This window comes from Antechinus flavipes, chromosome 3, assembly GCF_016432865.1.
Source record: "Antechinus flavipes isolate AdamAnt ecotype Samford, QLD, Australia chromosome 3, AdamAnt_v2, whole genome shotgun sequence".
In the NCBI taxonomy this organism is placed as follows: Eukaryota; Metazoa; Chordata; class Mammalia; order Dasyuromorphia; family Dasyuridae; genus Antechinus; species Antechinus flavipes.
This window is the reverse complement of record NC_067400.1, coordinates 191,054,464-191,078,071: the sequence shown is the minus strand read 5'-3', so window position 1 is coordinate 191,078,071 and position 23,608 is coordinate 191,054,464. Positions and strand designations below refer to the sequence as shown.

Here is a 23,608-nt window from a genome sequence, read left to right as displayed (position 1 = left end):
TATGAATGGTATGAAATCTTGTTCTATAAGAAACGATCAGCAGGATGATTTCAGAAAGGCCAAAAGAGATTTACATGAACTGATGCTAAATGAAGTGAGTAGAACCAAGAGAACATTGTATACAGTAACATCAAGTTAAAGTGATGATCAATCCTGATGGATGAAACGCTTTTCAGCAATGAGGTGATTCTAATAGATTTGTGATGGAAAGAGGCATCTATATTCAGAAAGTCATCTACACCAGGAAGAGGATTGTGGGGACTGAATGTGGATTACAACATAGTATTTTCACCTTTTTTTGTTATTGTTTGCTTGCTTTTTTTCCCCTTCCTCATTTTTTCATTTTTGATTGACTTTTTTTTTCTTGTGCAGCATGATAAATGTGGAAATATGTATAGAAGAATTGCACATGTTTAATATATATTCGATTACTTGCTATCTAGAGGAAGGAGTGGGAGGAAAGGAGAGAGAAAAATTTAGAACACAAAGTTTTGCAAGAGTGAATGATGAAAACTATCTTTGCATATATTTTGAAAATAAAAATATATTATTAAAAAGAAATCTAAAAAAAAGAAAAAAGTGAATGTTAAAAAATAAAAATAAAAAGTTTTAAAAAGGAATTAAATATACACATATACACAAAGAAATGGGTGACTATAGAGCCAAAAAAGAAAGAAAGAAAACATTTTATATGTGTTTTATGGTAATAGATGTAGGGGAATTGGGGGTGAAGATAGAATTAGAAAAGAGAGATACAGCATAAAGACATAGCTAATACCTGCTATCAAGTTAGAAGTCAACTAGGTAGGGGTAGTCCTTTTTGGCAGTTAAGGAAAGTAATATGGAATATAGACAGAGAACTAGAATTTGTTTATAGATTGATATCAGCAATGGGGAAGCTGAGGAAAGAACAGACATTGGCCATCTGTGGCCAGATGAACAGGACTAAGTAAATATACATGCCAAGAGTGATGTATTATAAAGATGATTTCAAGGACTACAAATAAAAGAGTGACTGAGGAGAGATGTAGTACAGACAAGCCCTAGCTTGGCCCTGAAGGAATTGAAGATAGTCAGGTAGGTCTTTTTTCGTACTAAGGATTCATGGGCTAGATGGTTTTGGCTAGCAATGATTATTAGTGGAAGAAGTCAGCATGATAAAACTAGCAAAGGGCCTGATAAATGGTCTAGTGAGAAAGAACTATTATAGTTGCACCCAAGGTCAGAGTTGTGATATAACAAGGTTAAGCTTCAGATACTAATTTTAGAAAAATATAATTAACTTCAAATATCTGAAAAGCTGTCAAGTGAAATAAATATTAGACTTGTTTAGCTTAGCCTCACAAGGCAGAACTAGGAGTAATGGGTGGAATATGAAAGCAGTAGATCTAGGCTTTATATAAAAACTTCCTTACAATTAGAACTATACAAAAGTAGACTTGTTTGTCTTGAGAGGAAGTGGGTTATCCTTCACTAGAAGTCTTTAAGCAAAATTAGTATGATCTCCTCTTGGTGGGGAAGGGGAGGAGGGGCGCATTCTTTCTCATATATAGGTTGGAATACATTATTTCTGAAATTCTGATTCTGAGATTTTGTGATTTTGAGTCTTAGTTTATAAGAGATTATAGCAGAATGATAAAAATCTTTGGATTTTATTTTATTCTATTCATTATTGTATATTGAATATAGCAATATACATTATATATGTATAACATATAAACATACAGACATTCAATTTAATTTGATTCAACAAGTATTTATCTAGTACTGTTTAATGTTTGGTAGTGTAGTAGAAACTCAAAACAGCTCATGCCCTCATTTACTGATTGTGGATTTTATGAAATCCAACAAGTTGTTTCAGGAAATGATTGCCTGGGAAAGCAGAGTGATTTAGACTAAGGACCACGACTCAAAAATATATGACACTCATTAATAATTTTTTAACTAAATAGAAAACAATTTACAAAATTTTCTTGTCTCCTTGTCTAATCTAGTATTTTTGTACTATCTCATCTAAACACATAATCATACATTTATCCTATTAATTATCCATAACATTACTTGATTTTTTCAAATTTTTAAAATCTATCTTTGAACCCAGTTTTGGTCTCATCAGCTTCTTACTTCTATCTTCATCAATACAACTTATATTAGTTTATAAATCAAATGTTTATAGAAATAAATAATCATGGATAACACAGACTAGTATTTTTTAAATTATTCTTTATAAGCCTTTGCAAATGAATCCAATGCTACTAAATTTTTTCTTTACATAACTATGACACTGTATCAATTTTCTTTTAAAATAAACATTAAGATATTTGATAGAAAAAAATATATGTATTCATCTGTTTTGCTTTAAAATTCCCTGATCCTCTTTTGTCAAAAACATATTTTACTCATATATTCCAACTAGTAATTACAAACTTCATTAATATATTCATTCAGTGTCTCAAAATATTTGTGGCCAAATTAGTTTGGCTATTGCTTCTATAGATAACCAGTCAAAATTTGATAAATTATTATTGATTCATACATTCACTGAAGAGTTAACAAAAAAACAGAGAAAATGGGGTTATGAAAACATTTAGTGGAATAAGTGGCATGATCTTTAGGTTAGATAATGTGCACAAAGTCAGAAGAAAGCAATTAGTAATAATCGTTTATGATCTCCAAAGGCTTCTCTCCTTCCTGGTCTCCATCACATGGCATTTTTCAGTTTGAAAAGTACTTGCCTGACAACAGTCCTGTGGGATAAGTAGTAATTCAGCAACTTAAGAGGTAAATGATGATTATATATTATGAAGTATAGTCATAATGTCATCAAAATTTAATGAGGAATTTGACTATAGTGGAAACGAATGTTAAAATAAATCATGAGTACACTGTCTTCATGTCTTCAAGCAGGGTAATAATAAAAAGTATTTGTGGCATGTTTAAAACTTTTAAAGAGGAAGGGGTGGTAAAGAAAACTTTCACATTTTAGGGAGCATATTAATAATTGGAAGCTAGTCAGAAGAGAGCAAAAAAAATAACAAAAAGCAGAACAATAGAAAAGTCAAATGGGTTGTTTGAAGAGGTAGCAAGTTCCCCATCTAGAGCAGTATTCATGATAAGGGTACATAAGTATTTAGTAGGTATATTGAAGAAGGATTCTTGGTAAAAAATAGTTTATCTCAAGTTTTGCATGTGTGAGAAGGTAAGAAAAGAATGAAACTTTGAAAATCACTATAAAATATTTTATGCATTGTTGTTGTGTTTAGCCATTTTTCAATCCTGTCCAACTCTTCATGACACCTTTTGAGATTTTCTTCACAAAGATGCTGTAGTGATTTGCCATTTCCTTCCTCAGCTCATTTTACAGATGATGAAACTGAGGCAAACAGAATTAAGTGACTTGCCCAGAGTCACATAGGTAGTGTGAGTGTCTGAGGATATGAACTCATGAAGAAAAGTTTTACTGATTCCAAGTCCAGCACTCTATTCCCTATACAATCTAACTGACCTCTTTATTGCATACCAGTTATTGAAAAAACAGTTTTAGAAATAGTATATTTTATCTGGATGATAAATGGATATCTAGATGGATAAATAAGAGTTATCATTACCAATAAAATACTGCCACAGGATACTGGAAAATACTTCTTAAAGTTTAAATATCAAAATCTCAGTTTGCTTCTAGATTATCTAAGTTTGGCAAGAGTACTGACTAAACATAGGATGCCAATTGACAAAGGTGTTTTTTTTTAAACTAAAATTCCCTTATTCTATGCAAAATTTCTTATGCTGATCAATTTTATTATATTTCCTGCAAAAATAATTGTAAAGCAAAGGCATATGTATATGTATATATACATACACATTTATTCATAATGCACAAATCTATATCCATACATATTTACCTAATAGTAGTCTAAGATTCAATAGACAAGTTTTGGGGAAAAGAGTGAGTTTTCTGCGTGTCTTTTTGTTCATCATGTACTGCATTATAATTTTTTTTAAAATATTTATTTTAAAATTAATTTTTAATTTTAATTTAACAAATGCCAACTGAAATGGGCATTTCCATTTACCCTGCAGAAAACAAATAGTAAATCTTACACTACAAATTAAATCTTTATAAGGTACTGATTACTTTTCTTTTTAGATATATGGTAAGTTCAACCTACATATTTCAAGATTGTCTTGCTTATTCTGCTTCATTCTAATCTTTCTCTTCTTTTCTATTAAAACAAGATATCTTTGCAAACTTCTTTTTTCCATTATTTTTTCCTTTCTTTTTTTTAAACTTTGTAGTATAATTTAAATGAAACTCAAAGGAATTTTGTCAGAATAGTACTGAAATACTACAGTCATGTATAATGTTTTTTCTGATTATTGACTATCATAAGACTATTATACTTAATAACCAATAACATGACTCCAAATTCTTTGGATTATTTTTCATCAAAAACTATAAAGGAGGGATACATAGAAAGATTGTATTGAGTATTAGATCATAATGAAAACAGATAAAAAATTTACAATTGGACTCAAGAGTTAAATCCTAGTTTTACAGAGACAAATTTATAGGAGCAAATAGTCAATTGAATTCTTTTTCTTTTTTTCTCAGAGATTTTTTTTTTTTTTTTTTTTTTTTTTTTTTTGCTGAGGCAATTGGGGTTAAGTGACTTGCCCAGGGTCACATAGCTACGAAGTGTTAAGTGTTTGAGACCAGATTTGAACTCAGGTTCTCCTGACTTCAAGACTGCTTCAGAGATTTTTTTCAAAGAGAGCCATTCATTGCCACCATGTATGATATCTTCTTTCTAGTTCATCAATACTCACATAGCATTGTTTCCTGAGTATCTACATTTTCAATGTCTTCATACTTAATTTGTGTTCCATACCTTTATTTAACTTTTATTGACTTTTAAAAATGAAGAAAAGTATTGGTATTAAGCTAAAATATTGTAATATTGCTTTAATTAAAATATTTTAAGGATAAGACATAATTATGAAGTATTTTTATTTGTCTCAATTATTTGTATATTGGAAGAGCTGATCTAATGGTCCTAAACAATAATTAACATATATCTTGTGATATATACTCAAGTATATACATCTTACATTTCAAATTATATTAAGTGATTGCAAACATAGTGCTGTAATTTGAAAGAAACATTTTTTTTTCACTCTCATTTTAGGGAACAAAATAATCTTTGGTATAAGCAAGTACTTACAATGGGATTTTAATGTATATGTTACTCCAATCTCATATTTAACCCTGTTTACTTCAGTTCTCTTACCTCTAAGAAGAAATTTGCAATCACTTCAGTATATTTGCCAACAAAATACCAAATGGGGTCATGAAGAGCCAGATATGACTGAAACAACTGATCAATAACAAATGAAGGATAATTCAATTATTATTGATTCTTGCATTATGGCATTTCATCACATGTTCTGCCCAGGTTCTCTCTAAATTTTATTAAATTTCATTATTTTTGATCAAACATGGTCATGCATGTTTTATTTTAATTTTTGTTTATTTTTTAAATTTCAGCAATTAGCAATTCATGATCTATTCTACAACTTACCATCATACTAAATTGAGGGATTGGGTGAATCTTATTTAGTATATGATTGACACACAAAAGAAAACTTTTAAAAACAAATTAAAAATGTCCTTTAGCATTCCATTCCAAATTGAAACACATTTCCTTGAATTGCAGTAGCATCTCCTTTTCCTTACCTTTAATCTCTTTATCATTTTTAAACCATCTGATATCAGCTGCAGGTTTACTTCCAGATGTTTTGCAAGTTAGTTGCATCAAATCTCCTTCCATAACTGGTGATGAAAACCCACTAATCTGAGGCTTCTCAGGAACACCTAACAAATAAACAAATAAACATATTAAAGAAACACATATCTGCTATTGTCAATTTATTCCTGTGAGATTTGGACCAATGTTGACAGGAACAAAGCTAAACTAGGTCAGCTGCCAAGAGTACTGAAGAGTTTCATGAACTGTAATTAGCTATACGGTTTATGAATGTGTAACAGCCTAATCAAGAGTAACAAAATGAATGTCACAGAATGTTCATAAACTAAATAGTTGATCTAAATCACTCTGGATTGTTACAAAGGTGGTTTTTAACAATGTATAAAACAAAAGTTTATCTTAAATCCATTCTGCCAGAAGAAAAATGCTAATATGTTCAGTTCAAAGTAGTTATCATTATAAAGAGCATAAAATGGCTACATAATTAATAGTTTTGTAATTCATTTTTTTTTTATTGAAACAATCTTAAGTGGCAGTGTTCAATAGAGGACAGACAAAACATTGGCTTTGGGGACACAGGATTTGAGCTTAAACTCTTATTCTGTACAAGTTACGAAACTTCCCTAAGTTTCAATTATTTTATCTGTAAAATGACAGTTAGGTTATAAAATATCTACAGTTTCTTCCAGCTCAAAATCTATGATCCCATTACTGTTATTAAAAGATGAACAAGTTTTATTGGGAAAAAATTTTTTTCTAACTCAAGAATGTGTTTTTTCATATGCCCATCTATTTTCCCATTCAGATTTAATGAAATTTTTTTAAATGAAAACTCCTTTTAGGGGATCTGGGCTTGTGATCCTAGTAATGAAAGGGACTTTCCAGAGTAGAAAAATCCCTCTCCTATGACCGACCTCTTTATACACTGCACCACCTTGCTGCCTCTAATGCCTTCCTTCTGTTGCTTTTTCAGACTTTCTCAGTGTATAATTTATTTGTATATAGTTGTTTTGATGTTGATTCAGTCAATAAACTGTGAGCTCTTTGATAATAGGGATTATCTGACCTTTCTTGGTATCCTGAATGCAAAGCACAGTGCCTGTAACATAGAAAACCCTTAATAAATTTTTATTGACTGAATGGCAATGGACAAGTTACCAAATCTTTTAAAGGAAATAAAGCTTATAGATAATTCCATTGTAGAAGAAATTATAAAATAATGATCATTTTTAACAAAACCTTCGTATTAAAAGAATATTCTTAAATACAAGTTTCAGTCACTAATTAACTTTTACAAATTCATTAACCTGCCTTATATTTCACCAAAAAAAAGTATTGTTACCAAAATGATCCACAGAAGACCAATCTATCTATATTGCTGTAGTTTTCCCCAGAAATGTAATCATACTTTTTTTTGAATTATATGTATTCACCATTCTTTCAAATTACCCTTATATTAAATTGCCTAAGAAAAATTGTGATTAGACAGATTTATGTACAAGAAAGTTCAATATGTGATTACAAAAATAGCACAATTTTTTAAAATGTTCAATGAACATTTAAGAAAATCTTTGAGAATTTTGAAAACATTATCCACCAAAAGGGATAAAAAAAAGCAGTGATATGTTTATACACTCTAAATAAATGAAAATAGATATGGAAAAGCTCTTATACTTTGGGGACACAAAAGGGGACAAAATAAACACTAGAAAAGAAGCAAACTTATCACACTACACTGATTAGCCGTATTGGTTATGTTTCTTTTTTCCATCTTTTGGCTAAATAGTAAAAAGTGCCTTTTCAAGTATGTCTTAACCATCATTTAATAAGCTGAATTCAGTCATCTATTCTTGGGATCTCAAGGTGGCTCTCTGCAGAAAAATATATTAACCTTAGACAGTTATTATCCTGAAATACTCCATTTTTAGTTGGTATATATATTTTTTGTCCTTAATGGCAAGATTATTTTATAAAATATTCTCAGTGGGACTCAAAAAAAAAACCATATTTCATGTTATATGCACAAAACCAATTCTCTAGCTAGATTAATGTTAATATTCACAGCCAAAAGAACAGCATGCATTAGGTCCTTTAAATGCAACATTCAGCCTTTATCTATCCAAAAAGGAAGGCAAGCTCAGGGACAAAAAAAAAAAAAAAAATCAATCTTTAAAATCGTATAACTTGTTCAGTACACAGGTGTGTTACAATGAACTGTAGCAATTTCAGCTGATTAGGCAAGTGACATTCATGGAATCAGAGTGAAGTCGGCACTGAAACTTTATTTCCTAGGCATCTCTATGAATGGATTGCTTTTTTGGTGTCATTTTAACCTTTGGGAAAACAGCATAACATTTAGAGAATAAAGCATAAAAGAGGCATCAAGCTGTAAAATACAACTGACAATGTATACTGCTGAATTAGTTTGGGAACATATACTGAGAATGAGTTTGGGAAATATATAATTATGGAGAAAACATCAGGAAAATGGAAGTTCCTTTATTTTTTTAAAAAAGTTATACTTTCAACTGTTTCTTCTGTTGTGATATTTTATAATAGCAAGAATAAAAATGTTTATCAAATCCTTTTAATGTAGTTGTTCAAGAGCAAAGTCCTATTAACTAAATTTGTAAATCACAATCTTGTCCTTTCCTAATAATGATGCCCATCAAATAGAAGCAACATTAATAAAAGATAAGAAAAAAAAAAACAAACAGATCTCTGAGTTTGAGCTCTACAAAGAAAATCCATGAAAATGGTCCTCAAAATAATTTTTACAGATTTGTGAGGTTTGAACTATGACAGTACTCATTTCTCTGGTATATTACTTTGGTATCCTTAGTCAATTGCACTTACCCAGTACGGTGAGATAAGCCTTGGAAGTTTTGACAGGCATAGTAAATAAAGAACAGGTGTATTGTCCTTCATCAGAGAGAGACACATCACTGACGCTGATGCTCAATTCATGCCATGTAGCTCGAACCAGCTCAATCCTATTGTCCCTTAGAGCTGGGAATGAGGAAGAGGAAATGTTAAAAATAAATGAGTCATGAAACATTATTAAAATAAAAGAAACTATATATCATACATTGTGATTCAGTCTACTAAACAATTTATGTCTACCCCACATTTGAACTACATTTCTCTTAAATCCAGATAATTCTTATAGGTTTCCAGATACTCCTAGAACAGATTTAACATACGTTCAAATGAAATAAAATTCTGTATCAGATGTTACCCATTCATTGTATTTGTAACAACAGACTAGAAAAATGGATTCTCTGTAATCCTTAAAAGTATCCAATTTTATCCAATTTCATAATAGCATCTAGTCAAGGATTCATTGGAGTTTTGTAACTTTAATATAAACATTTGTTGTTTGCTAAATTACAAAGGATTGTCAACTTCTGACAACAAATTCTAAGATACTTAGTCTTTTATGTCTAATTATCCAAGCGATGAACATTTTCTCATTGCATAATCTTTATTAACCAATAAATCCAAGCTCCTTAAGAATAATTTTTCGATAGACTCTGGTGGCCATAGCCTTATCTTGAACTGCCATCACAAAGTCTTCTATTTCTATAAGCAAATCTGCATGTTTCAGACATTTTTTCAATGCTTCTTTACTATGAAGCATTATTTATTTACCCTATTGAAATTTGGAATGAGGGTGTAAAATAGCATATATCATATAATGCTTCTACTGGGCTTGGATTAGACACCTTTGCAATCTAAACTTTCTAGTGCTATGATTTTAAAAAGCAGAGTCTAAGAGATTTATTTCTACTTTCACATACATCGGCAGATATGTTTGGTGAACCTGTATTGGGAGAATGGGAGCAGTATTATAGGACTAAATAGACATAATTTTTTTTCTTTAAAGAGAGGGAAACAGAGCCTGAAAAGTGAAAGCCAGCAATTATTGATTGTTGGGAAAAGTCTCACTTATATTGTTAAAAAGGTAGTTTGGTCATTTAGAAATAGAAAAAAAGAAAGACAGAGCCAAGATGGCAGAGTAAAAGCAGGAACATGCCCAACCTCTCCCTCATACTACTCCAAATTCCTTTAAATAATGACTCTAAACAAATTTTAGAGCATCAGAACACCCAAAAAGATGGAGTAAAACATTGTCTAGCTGCAGGAAACTTAGATCCACAGCAAAAAATGTCTATGACACTAAGGTGGGAGTGCCTGCACAGCCCCAATTCCAGCCTGGCCTGGGCCCCCTCTGAATCATTGGCAATGCTAGTGGCTTTCAAACCTCTAAGCCCAGAGGCAACAAAGAGTATCTGGAAAGTCATCAGAAAAAGTCTTGTGGAGCCAGAGTGGGAACCCGGTACACAATCCCATTGCCCATCCCTAACTATGCCCAGACCCCAGCAACAGTAAAGCCAGACTTCTGAATCAGCAGCAGTGCTGAAGGCTTCTGGACCTCTTAGCCCAGAGACACTAAAGAGGACTCAGAAGGTCAGTGGAGAGGGTCTGTGGCAATGGGATGGGGGGTTGGGGTGCAGATCCAGTGCAGTCTGAGTCAGCTGAGCCCCAGCCCTGTCCAGAACACTAGATCTTGCAATCCTATGGGACAGGGACACACCTAACAGTTCCTAGACAGAAAATGCTTATGGTCAGACTCCTAGAAGGATTTCTAAAAACAGCAGCACAGTGTACGCTTTACCCTGGAAACAGGCTTATTTTAACAAACATTTAAAAGTTGAGTAATAAGCTAGGAAAATGAGCAAAAAGCAGACATTTTTTTTCTGACCATTTAAAGTTATTATGGTGACAAGAAGGATCAAAACACACACTCAGAAGATGGTAACAAAGTCAAAGTTCCTACATCCAAAACTCTAAGAAAAATAAGAATTGGGTTCAGGACATGGAAAAGCTCAAATGGAACTCTGAAAATCAAGTAAGAGATAGAGGAAAAATTGAGAAAAGAATTAAAAGAGGTGCAAAATGAAATACAATTTTTTTTCTTAAAAAGCAAAATTGGTCAATTAGATAAGAGGTACAAAAGCTCACTGAGGAAAATAATTCCTTAAAAAACAGAATATGTGGAAGCTAATAACTTTATGAGAGATCAAAATGCAATAAAACAAAATGAAAAAAAATTAAAAATGGGGCAAATGTAATATCTCATTGGAGAACAACTGACCTGGAAAATAGATCCAGCAGAGATAATTGAAAAATTATTGGTCTACCTGAAAGTCATGATCAAAAAAGGGGCCTGGAGATCATCTTTCAACAATCACCTCTTGAAAAAGAACCCAAAATAAAAACTTCTGGGAATATTATAGCCAAATTCTGCAACTCCTTGGTCAAAGAGAAAATATTGCAAGCATCTAGAAAGAAATGATTCAAGTATAGTGGAATCACAGTCAGAATAACACACAATTTAGCAACTTCTACATTAAAGAACTGGAAGGCTTGTAATATAATATACCAAGGAGCAATGGAGCTAGGATTGCAAACAAGAATCATCTACCCAGCAAAAATAAATATAATCCTTCAGAGGAAAAAGTGGTCATTCAGTGAAACTGAGGATTTTGAAGTGTTCATGATGAAAAGACCAGAGCTGAATGGAAAATTTGATTTTCAAATATAGAACTCTGGAGAAACATAAGAAGGCAATCAGGAAAGTGATATCATACAGGAGGATGAAACTTGTAACTCATTAGAACATTCTCATTATTATGGAAGTTAGAAGGAAAATATATATAGAGAGGGCACTAGTGTGAATTGAATATGAAGGGATAATATCTTTTTTTCTTTTTAATGATGAAATTTAAGAGTAAGAGAGACTGTATTGGGAGAAAGGGAAAGGGGGAATGGAATGGTGCAAATTATAAAAAAAAGAATCAAGCAAAAGCTTTTATATTGAAGGGGAAAAGTGGAAGGAGAGGGAGAGTGAGTGAATCTTACTCTCATCAGAATTGAATCTCAAATAGGAAATAACATATATACTCAATAGGGATATAAAAAGCTATCTTATCCAGCAGGAAAATAGGAGGGGAATGGAGATGTGGGAAGGGGGAGAGGGGATCACACAGAGGGCATATTGAGAGAGAGAGTGGTCAGTAGCAAAACACTTTTGAGAAAGGACAGGATTAAAGGAGAGAGAGAATATACAATAGTAATTGTAAAAAAACCAAAAATTTTGACCCAATTTTCTCTGATGGAATATAATTGTTCTCTGGAACATGATGAGGAGGATGACCTCAGGGGAAAAAAAAGAAACCTGGAAATTTCTCTATGAACAAAGTGAAATATACAATATATGAAGTAATAGCAATGTCCTGGTATGACCAGATGTAAATGACATTGTTTTTCTCAGTAGTACACACTTAGGACAAAAAATCCTATCCATATCCAGAGAAGGAACTGATCAAATCTGGATATACATCAAAGCATTCTCTATTACTCTTTCTACTCAATCATTTTAATATCAAAAATAACCAAATTGTGAAAAGGAATATTATTTTTTCCCTAAATGAGAAAGTATCATCAAATATCACTATTTCTTGAACAAATATTCAATAGGTATTTAGGATCATAAAAATCAAGTCAATAAATAATTAAGAATCTATTATATGACTGTACTTTGATAAATCCTAGGAATATAAAAGTAGGGAAAAAAAGAGCTACTGCTCTGAAAGGTCTCAGTCTATGGGGTAAACAATTGACACCCAACTAAGAATAAATAAGACATATGCAGGATAAATAAAAAAATAACCAACAGATCAAAGGCCATAGTATTGAGAAGAACCAGTAAAGACTTCTTATAAAAGGTGGTATTTTAGCTGAGATTTAAAGCAAGTTAGGGAAGTCAGAAGATAGAAATGAAGAGGGATTCCACCATTTTTTAAGCACCTATCCTTGAACAAGACATTGGATCCATACAGCTGAACATTAATTGTCCACAACATTTAGTGCGGCGCTGGCACATGTGTTTGATGAAAATAATAAAAAAATGCTTGTTGACAGGGTACAATTGACATCTGTAGTCACATATGCTTTTTTAAAATGTCGTTATTGCAGATCCACATTTTTATGTAGCTTCTCTTTTCTAGCTACATTGAGCTGCTAAAGTTAAAAAAAGAAATGAATTATTATATAGGCATACATTTTTATGATAATTTTCAAATCCTCAAAATAAATCTATATAAAAATTATCATTACTAAGGAAATAGGATAAATTTTTCTGGATATGATCTTCTTTTGCATTGTGTAAAATTTTTTATTCTGTTGTCTAAAAGAGTTCTCTGAACCCTTGAAGAAGAGAAACAAACATATTGAATGAATTGAGGGATTCTTCAAATATCCCAGAATGAAAAAGTACTAATGGGCTAAGCCTCTAATTAGAATGCTCTGCCTCCTCACCCTTCAAGTTCAGGCTACCCATTGTTGAGGTGATTGAATGGTTCAAAAGTTTGAGCTTTAGAGGATTTAATCATGCAGCACATAAGAAGCAGTCATCAAAGAGTAGAATTCTATTAGCTATTTAACTCTGGAGAAGACCATTTCCTCCAAAAAACCACTAGTTTTAAATAGTTCTTTAATTATACAAATCCATATTGAGAATTCATGCTGTGCAAAATAAAAAATCTGATAAAAATGCCCTAGAAAAATGCATTCAAATGATATACCCCCTTTCTTATAAAATTTGTCTAAATATTTAATACACCTAATTTAAAGTCAACATTTACAATGAAATTAGTTTTAATATGAATACTGAGATATTTTGAGTGTCATTCATTATTTAAGAAATAACAAAGCAGTCTATACATGTTTCAGTCCACTAATTTTCTTTCTTAACTGCTTTAGTAAGGTAACAACTATCATACTGGTGACTAATGAATCTAAAGACATTTATCTTATTTTAATGTTTCCAGTGAGACAACAATCTATTTCACAACAGAGGATAATGTTGATATAACAAAGGCCTTATATAGTTTACTATGTAATCATTTTTAAGTGACTATAAAAATGCAATCTAACTATAATTACACAAAGATCTTGCCTTAAATTAATGCAAAAGTATGGTTTCAGGGGCAGCGAGGTGGCACAATGGATAAAATACCAGCCCTGAAGTCAGGAGGTCCTGAGTTCAAATTTGACCTCAGACACTTAATACTTCCTAGCTGAGTGATCCTGGGCAAGTCACTTAACCCCATTGCCTCAGCAAAAACAAAACAAAACAAAACCCAAAAAAATGTATTCATTGTGCACTTATTATATGTCTGGCCTCATGATAAACGTGGAGCTTACAAAAACAAAACAAAAGAAAAAGTGCTAAAATAATCTCTGCCCTCAAGGAGGTCACTTTTGAATAAGAGAAACTATGTTTAATTGAATTAGTATATACAAGATAAATACAGAGCAGCTCAATGTAGCTAGAAAAGAGAAGCTACATAAAAATGTGGATCTGCAATAATGACATTTAAAAAAGCATATGTGACTACAGATGTCAATTGTACCCTGTCAACAAGCATTTTTTTATTATTTTCATCAAACACATGTGCCAGCGCCACACTAAATGTTGTGGACAGTTAATGTTCAGCTGTATGGATCCAATGTCTTGTTCAAGGATAGGTGCTTAAAAAATGGTGGAATCCCTCTTCATTTCTATCTTCTGACTTCCCTAACTTGCTTCAAATCTCAGCTAAAATACCACCTTTTATAAGAAGTCTTTACTGGTTCTTCTCAATACTATGGCCTTTGATCTGTTGGTTATTTTTTTATTTATCCTGCATATGTCTTATTTATTCTTAGTTGGGTGTCAATTCTTAGTTGGGTGTCTAAGATAGCCTTAGAAAGAAAGGTACTCTGGGAAGATCATGTTTACATTTCAAAGTTTTTTATTTAGTCTTAGTCTTTTTTAGTTTTTATTTTTTTTGAATGCTTGAAAAACATCCATTTCATGTTTGTTTGTTTTTTTTGTTTTTTTTTCTGGCCAGAACATTACAGGTGAGGATGGGGGAAATAGTTTTCCCTAGAGGGGATAAAAGAACAAACAATGTTGAATAATAGTGGTGACAATGGGCATCCTTGTTTCACCTCTGATCTTATTGGGAATGTGTCTAGCTTCTCTCCACTACAAATAATGCTTGCTGTAAGTTTTAGGTAAGATACTGCTTATTGTTTTAAGGAAAATTCCTTTATCGCTATGGTCTCTAGTGTTTTTAATGGGAATGGGTGTTGTATTTTGTCAAAAGCTTTTTCTCATTTACTGATCTACTGAGATTATCATCTGATTTCTATTGATTTTATTCATTACGGTAACAGTTTTCCTGATATTGAACCAACCTTGCATTCTTGGTATAAATCCTACTTGGTCATTGTGCATTATCCTGTTGATAAGTTTCTGTAATCTCTTTGCTAGAATTTTATTTAAAATTTTTCCATCAATCTTCATTAAGGAGATTGGTCTGTAATATTCTTTCTCTGCTTTGGCTCTTCTGGTGTAGGTATCAGTACCACATTTGTGTCATAGAAGAATTTGACAGCACTCCTTCTTTATGTATTTTTCCAAATAGTTTACATAGTATTAGAATTAATTGTTCTTTGAATGTTTGATAGAATTCACTTGTGAATCCATTTGGCCCAGGGAATTTTTTTTTTAGGGAGCTCATTAATGACTTGTTCAATTTCTTTTTCCTAAAATGGGACTACTTAAGTAACTTTATTATTTCCTCTTCTGTTAATGTGGGCAACTTATTTTTTTTTGTAAATATTCATCTATTTCAATTAGATTGTCAAACTTTCTTCCATACACCTGGTAAAATAGCTCCTAATTTTTGCTTTAATTTCTTTTTCATTGGTGATAAGATCACCTTTTCCTTTTCTAATGCTGGTTATTTGGTTTCTTTCTTTCCTTTTTCAGGTCAAATTAACCAAAGGTTTATCTTTTTTTTTTTTCAGAAAAGCAACTCAATTTTTTTTTTTTACTTTTTCAATAGTTTTCTAAGTTTCAATTTTATTAATCTCTCTTTTGAGTTTCAGAATCTCCAATCTGGTATTTAATTGGGTGTTTTCAATGTGTTCTTTTTTCTAGCTTTTATAGTTGTATGCCTAATTCACTAATTCTTCTTTCTCTGTTTTATTCATGTAGCTATTTAGAGATACATAGCGATATAAAATTTCCCCTAAGAACTGCTTTGGCTGCGTCCCATAGGCTTTGATATGTTGTTTCATTATTTTCATCCTCTTGAATGAAATTATGTATTGCTTCTGTGATTTGTTGTTTGGCTCATTCATTCTTTAGAACTAATTTATTTAATTTCCAATTGATTTTTAGCTTACCTTTCCCTGGTCCTTTATTGAATATAATTTTCATTGCTTTGTGGTCTGAAACGGAAGCCTTTATCATTTCTGCCTTTTTGCATTTGACTGAGAAATGTTTATACCTTAATATATGGCCAATTTTTGTGTAGGTGCCATGTAGTGCCAAAAACAAGGTATTTTCCTTTCTGTCCCTATTCAATTTTTTCCAGATGTCTATTATATCTAGATTTCCTAGAATCCTATTAACCTCTCTAATTTCTTTCTTGCTTATTTTGTAGTTAGATTTCTCTGATTATGAGAGGGGAAGGTTAAGATCCACCATAAGAAGACTTTTGCTGTCTATTTCTTCCTGTAACTGGCTTAAAATCTTCTCTAGGAATTTGCCTGCTCTACCACTTGCTGTATACACATTTAGTATCATTACTACTTCATTATTTTTAATACCTTTTATCAAGATGTACTTTCCTTCCTCATCTCTCCAGCCTTTTACCTTTACTCTGTATGTGTTTTTTTAATATCAAATATATTTCTTTTAAACAACATATTATAGTTTCTGTTTTTTGCTCAGTTATTTGCTATGGGAGAATTCAGTGCATTCACATTAACAGTTCTATATTTCCCTCCATCCTGTGTTTTCTCCTGTATATATTGTTGTTCTCTCTTTCCATCCTATCCTTAGTTGTGTGTATTTTTACCCACCTCATCCATTATGTTGCTTTCTATCAACACTTCCCCCCCCTCTTACTTTTTGCCCAAGAAGTTCTGCACTCCCTTCTATCCTGTCCTCTTTTCTTTTCCTCTTTCTTTTCTTACTTCTTTATAGGGATAGATAAGTTTCTATACCCAAATGAATGATTAAGTAATTCCTTCTTAGAACCAAAAAAGAGGACAGGATAGAAGGGAGTGCAGAACTTCTTGGGCAAAAAGGAATTATGTTCCTTGGGGTTTTCCTTGTGGAATCTTTTTTTGAAGTGATTGATGGATTTTTTCAATGATTATTTCTATTTTTTTAATAATAAGTTTTTATTGACAGAACCCATGCCAGGGTAATTTTTTTACAGCATTTCCCTTGCACTCACATCTGTTCCAATTTTTCCCCTCCCTCCATCCACCCCCTCCCCCAGATGGCAAGCAGTCCTTTACATGTTGAATAGGTTATAGTACATCCTAGATACAATATATGTGTGCAGAACTGAACAGTTTTCTTGTTGCACAGGGAGAATTGGATTCAGAAGGTATAAATAACCCAGGAAGAAAAATAAAAATGCAAGCAGTTTATATTCATTTCCCAGTGTTCTTTCTTTGGGTGTAGCTGCTTCTGTCCATCCTTGATCAATTGAAACTGAATTAGCTCTCTTTATTGAAGAGATCCACTTCCATCAGAATACATCCTCGTTGTTGAGGTATGTAATGATCTCCTGGTTCTGCTCTCAATGATAATTTCTTTCTATTTCTAGAATATTGGGGCAGTTTTCCTTAATGATCTCTTTGTAGAATGCTCTTTTATTTGGTTAACTAATAATTTTTAAATTGTCTCTTTTGGATCTATTTTCCAGGTTAAATGTTTTTTTCCAAAGAGGTATTTCACATTTTCTTCCATTTTTTAAAGTTTGTTTGTTTCTTGCTGTGTCACAAAGTCATTAGCTTCCATTTGCCCTGTTCTAGTTTTTAATGTGTGATTTTCTTCAGTTAACTTTTCTATTCTTTGTGTTTTCAAGGGGTAGTTTTGCCTGGTCCTTTCAGGAAATAGCCTGGTTTCCCAGTTTGCTTTCTGAGCTTGGAGTGGAGGCTGCCCCATTGGTCTGCTTTTCTACTGAGCCTGGGCTGAGTCTTTCTGAACTTGGGTGAACATCCTTTTCACCCCAGTAAGACTGACCTTTCTTGAACTTTTTCCAATCTATCTTGAGCTGGAGAGTGTTTTTTTCTATTAGATTCCGTTCAGTCTTGGCTTCATGTGGTTTTCAAGGGAAACTGGGAGAACTCCAGCACCTTCCTGACTTTACTCTACCATCTTGGCTTCAACCCTGGAAGTCTTGTGAATATCTTTTTTTTTTTTTTAAACTTATCTCTTCAGCTTCCTGAATTAAAACATTATGTTAGAGTCAGGCTATGTTACTCAATACCCAAGTCTGTGCTGTGCATTTAGTTATAGTAAAAGTTCTTCTTGCTCTCCTTTTAGATGTCCCAATTTTCTATTTTGCAGACATCTTCCAACTTTTAGTTTTTCATGGATTTCTGAGGTTAAGAGGATTGGTTCTTCAGGACCTTTTATGTGATCTTAAGACCACAGAGTTCCTGAATACCTGGGATTCTCCAGTTCTTATTCTATCTCATTATAACTCCCTGAGATCTTTCTAACTCTACTAAAATTTTCTCTTGGAAGTGATCTACTTTAGTTGTGTAACTAAGTGTCTCTGCCACAGTTCTGGTGATATAGTAAGGAGACTGATTTGTTGTCTGTCCCAGTCCTGTATTTTCTAATGGCTCCCTCTCTAATTACCTTTTGATTTCTGAAGGACTCTTCACTTACATGGAAGAAGAGCTTCTTTCTTAAAAAAAAATTTCCCCAGTTACACATAAAAACATTTTTGGAGGGTTATACATGTATATTCATTTTTAAACATATTTACTTATGAATCATGTTGAGAGAGAAAAATCAGAACAATAGGGGAAGCCACAAGAGAAAAAAAAAGAGAAGAAAAATGGAAAAAGTAAATCTCACATGTGTTGATTTATATCCAGTATCCATAGTTCTCTCTCCAGTTGCAGATGGTGTTTTCTATCCAAAGTTTATTGGGCTTGATTTGGATTACTGAACTGCTGAGCAAAGTTTATCAGAGCTGATCATTGCACAATCTTGCTGTTGTTAAGTGTAATGTATTCCTCGTTCTGCTTGTTTCACTCAGAATCAGTTCATGTAAATCTTTCCAGTCCTTTCTAAAATCAACTTGTTTATCATTTTTATAAAACAATAATATCTATTAGCTTCATATATTACAACTTGGTCAGCCATTCCCCATTTGATGGGCATCTACTAATTTTTCAATTCTTTGCTACCACAAAAAAAGCTGTTAGAAAAATTTTTGCACATGCCATTCTGTTTTATTTTACTTTTGTTGTTGTTTTCAATGTTCACCTGCATTGTAATGGAACATTACTCATTATAAGAAATGATGAGCAGGCTGATATCAGAAAAACCTGGAAAAAGTTGCATGAATTGATGGAAATTGAAATAAGTATAACCAGGAGAACATTAATAATAATTAGTAATAGATGTACTGTACCATCATCAGCTGTGAATGACTTAGCCTTTCTCAGCAATACAATGATCCAATGATCAAAGGACCCAAGTTGAAAAATCCTATCTATCTCCAGAGAAGGGACTTATAAAGTCCCAATGCAGATCTAAGTATAGTATTTTTTCACTTTCTTTTATTTTGTGTTTTTTTCCCCTTTGGGTCTATGTCTTCCTTTACAACATGACTAATATTTTTTTCATGATTGAAAATGTATATGCTATATAAATTTGCTTACTGTTTCTAGAAGGGGAAGGTGAGGGTAGGAGCATAAATTTGGAGCTCAAAATTTTTTTAAATGTTAAAATTTATTTGGACATGTAATTGGAGAAAGATAAAATAATGTTTTAAATTTTTTTAAATTAAAAAACTGGTTTATCCATGGCATAATATATTATGCTCCAGTCTTTCATTTTAACTCTGGGAAGCTTTTTCAGCTATTTGTCTTATAAACAACATATTGTTTGAATCTAAGATCTTTTTTCCATTGTTTGAATGAATTCATCCAATCTCCATCCAAAGTTATGATTGTTAATTATGTTTCCCCTCCATTACAGACTCTTGTATTTTTTCATCTCTTTGCTCTCCAACCTGTTCTTTACAAAACAAAAAACGAAGTGAGGAAAAAAAGGAATGAGATCAACATTAGTCAGATACAATTAAAATAGCCTGATCCTACTCCTTTGCTTCTGAGCCTAATCATTGGATTTTATTTTCTTTTTTCTCCTTTTAATTTTCTGTTCATCATCTTCTGACCATAGTTTACATTTGTTTTACTGTGTGATTTTGTTATATGTTTGCAAGTTCTTGAATATTTTTATCCTGTAAATAATTAAAACTGAGTACCATTAACAATATAGTTACATGATATATCTGAACAAGACTGAACTTCACAACAAATAAGGAATTAGAAAGAAGAATTTGAGAAAAGCTTGTAGAAATAAGTGATTTTAAAAAAATCTACTGATTATGTGATAAAAGTGTACCACAATTGTATTCTCATAATGTCAGAAAACAGTGAAAAGGTAAAATTATAAATTTTTTGAAGGGTAGGAACTATTTTTTTGGTTTTCTTCAATGGTTGCAGCTCTTAGTACAGTGTCTTACTTTTAGAAGACATTGAATTAAAGTCTTCTTGCTTGATTGACCAACAGTAAGGCCACCAGGATGTTCAATATACTTCTATGTTGAACTGATTAGAGGGTGTTGGAATACATGGGAGCTCAACCCAGACCTGCAGAATGGATCTCCTCTTGTGAGAGGATGATACAAGGAGACTGAGAGACAGTTGATGTTCTCTGACCTCTCTGACTGAGAGGCCGCTGTGTTGCCTGACCTCTCTTGCCTCTGCCTCCAATTTATCTCATTCCCAGTTTGCAACACATGTGTCATCAAGGGCTGTCTTGCAACTCCTTCAGATGTTATGATTCACAGCTGTGCAGAATCTCAGAGAATTGATTTGTCCCTTACCAAGAAGGCATAAACAAAAATTCCACAGTCTGGACAGTCATTAATGGGTTTAAATCTTCATTTCATAGAGAATATCCACATTAATGAAACTACAGATTATCTAATCTTCATATAATCTAAATTGGTAGAATATAGAAAACTTCCTAAGTGCAGTGTCAATAATATTTTTTTTAAATCCCTAAAGAACTATAAAATAAATCTTTGTGTCAGTTCTCATATGATTTGATATTAAAATGCATGATCTCTGCTACCTATAATTCAATGAAGCTTTAGAAAATGAATTCCAGAAATAAAAGAGTTAACATATAGAGACAAAATGAAGAAATATAAAACTAATAAATCCTTTTTTTTTCTGTTTTGTTCTTTTACAGTCATACAACATAAAACAATCTAAATCAATCTTCTGGAAAATTGGTAAAACAACCATTGCTCCAGAGCTGATATCTGGTATACCAACTTTAAGCCTGGAGTAAATTTTTACTGAAACCATAGCAAATGGAGTTTTATAATAAAAATGCTAACAGATCCTGAGCAATAAAACTGGAAAAGTGACATGAACCCTTTGCAGCAAGCTTTTCAATGACAGACTTTCAATTACTAAACCTGTCTTTTCTTTCTTCAAACATCTAAAAATGCCAAACCTGTGCTATCATTCTTATATTTGAAACATCCTTTCATGGAAAACTAGAAAAGGCAAAATGTCATTGTATCTAAGACTTAGTATTGTGTAAAATAAATGCAAACTTCGGAGTGATGACTCCATCACTGAAAATCTGGAGGGAAGAAATAAAGACTTCCTGATGTTTTGCATTTCCCATGGGAAGCTTTCCTCACCATCTCACACTATTAAAATATATTCATCTTATAAGGATTAGCTCAAATTCTCCAGAATTTATTTCATAATAATCCCCATGATAATTACTAGATATTATCTTGTAGTACAGTTTTTAATATACAATTTACCTCTTCCTCATTATAAGAGAAACAACTTGCCTAGATGTTGACATTCTGGTTCAATTCTGATTTATTCACATACTAGCTGTTCAACTATGGGCAAGCCACTTAATCTCTCTATGCCCCACACAAGTAACTCTTAAGAATTATCCATTTCAGATTACATTGCGGATCTATTTTTATCAGAGTAAGTTTCCACACCATGAATCACCTGGATCAATGAAATCATAGGTTTGGAAAGCTTTCTCATCCTATTGCTACTTTCATCAATCCCCATTAGATTAGCCTTGAATTCTGCATAATACCTATAAATATTGCCTACCTGTTAATTGAATGACTAGTAATGTGAATAAATGTTATGTTTATATAAAGGTATTTTTGTACCTCTAGAGAAGTAAGTAAAAGATGATATAGACAGGAGGGAATTACATTGCTATAATAACAAAAGTAATTTGGAAATATAATAATAAAAAATTTCTTTCAAAAATATACTTTTACTTAATAATTTTTAAAACTGCATGCTATTAAAAAGAAATTCTTTTATTTTATTTTTTCCTTTGATGACGTAGACTTCTGATCTAGAAATTCAACAATTAGGTGTTACAATGAATAGAACAATTGATCTAGAGTCATCTGATCTCCAGACAGTTACTAGCTGACACCCCTGATTAACTCACTTAACATCTCTCTACCTCAATGTTTTTAATCTAGAAAATGGGAATAATAATAATAATCATAGGAGCTATTCCTGGGAGTTATTATTAGTATAATTGGCATGATATTTTTATAACACATTGAAAATCTTAAAGCATTATTTAAATGCTAGCTATTACTATTTTTATTATACATTTAATTTAAGACTACTTTTTTTTTCTTGAAAAACTTATACAAAAAGTGAACACTGTACTGGAAGGAACATAATATCACTCTAAAACTTTCTCCATAATTCTAGATTTCCAACAAAAAAAAATTTGGAAATTTCAATTCTTATTTATTTTACTAGGAAATGTAAAAACTTCAGAAAAGTTGATGCCAGAAAAATACTATAAAATACAATTATCTTGCTTTAAAATGCAAAGGTAAGCTTCTGTGTGTTATTCTAGGATTATATTTGATCATGTCTTGTCTTTTCATTGCATATTTACATGACCATACCCTTACAATGTCAAAACTTGTTAAGTGAAATCACACCTCAACAAAAAAGTTTTTTTAAAAGTCTTATAGTCCTAAAGTAAATGTATTAGTCTCAAGCAAAAACCCTTGCCTTTATTTTTTCAGTTAACAAACATGCAATATGAGGCATACATGAACACTGAATCTATCCACTATATGCAAACATTCCTACTAATATTATCCTAGCTTTTACCAAAAAAAAAAAAAATCTTTATGAATTGGAAAATAGCTCCCTTTGAGGAATATTATAGTCCTATAACTAAAGTATGACCAAGAAGAGCTCTCATTATTACTCTTAATAAATTTTTAATTAAAATTTACTTATAACTCTCTACCCATTTCAGATTATTTAGGAGATAATAATAATAAGTAAGATGAAGATAGTAGTGGCATTAAGTTTATCAGTGTAATTTTCTTATATTATTGCAATGATTATGTATTCAAATTTAAAAAAAATACTTCTCAAATCACTTTTATTCAAATTCCTAATGAAAAGAAAATTCAAATATTCAAATTAATCATTCTTCTGCAGAGACATTTGTTAATAAGCAAATAACAATATACAATACAGCTAGTTCAAAGACAGGAAATGAGATTAGCAATAATCCTGGAAACCAGGTCATGTCAGATACAGTTTCTATCAACTGTATGGTTCACCCAGAA

At 31.8% G+C, this 23,608-nt stretch overlaps 1 protein-coding gene across 2 annotated transcripts in view; it reads right to left on the bottom strand.

The window, feature by feature from the left end:
- CADM2 (cell adhesion molecule 2) overlaps positions 1 to 23,608 on the bottom strand; it is a 1,468,479-nt gene that overhangs the window by 194,033 nt on the left and 1,250,838 nt on the right. For both annotated transcript variants that reach the window (XM_051984362.1, XM_051984363.1), the window contains exons 4-5: positions 8,622 to 8,774; positions 5,735 to 5,872 (exon numbers count right to left, since the gene is read on the bottom strand). In XM_051984362.1, the coding sequence (XP_051840322.1) occupies positions 5,735 to 5,872; positions 8,622 to 8,774 (291 nt within the window). The remainder of the gene's footprint in view (positions 1 to 5,734; positions 5,873 to 8,621; positions 8,775 to 23,608) is intronic.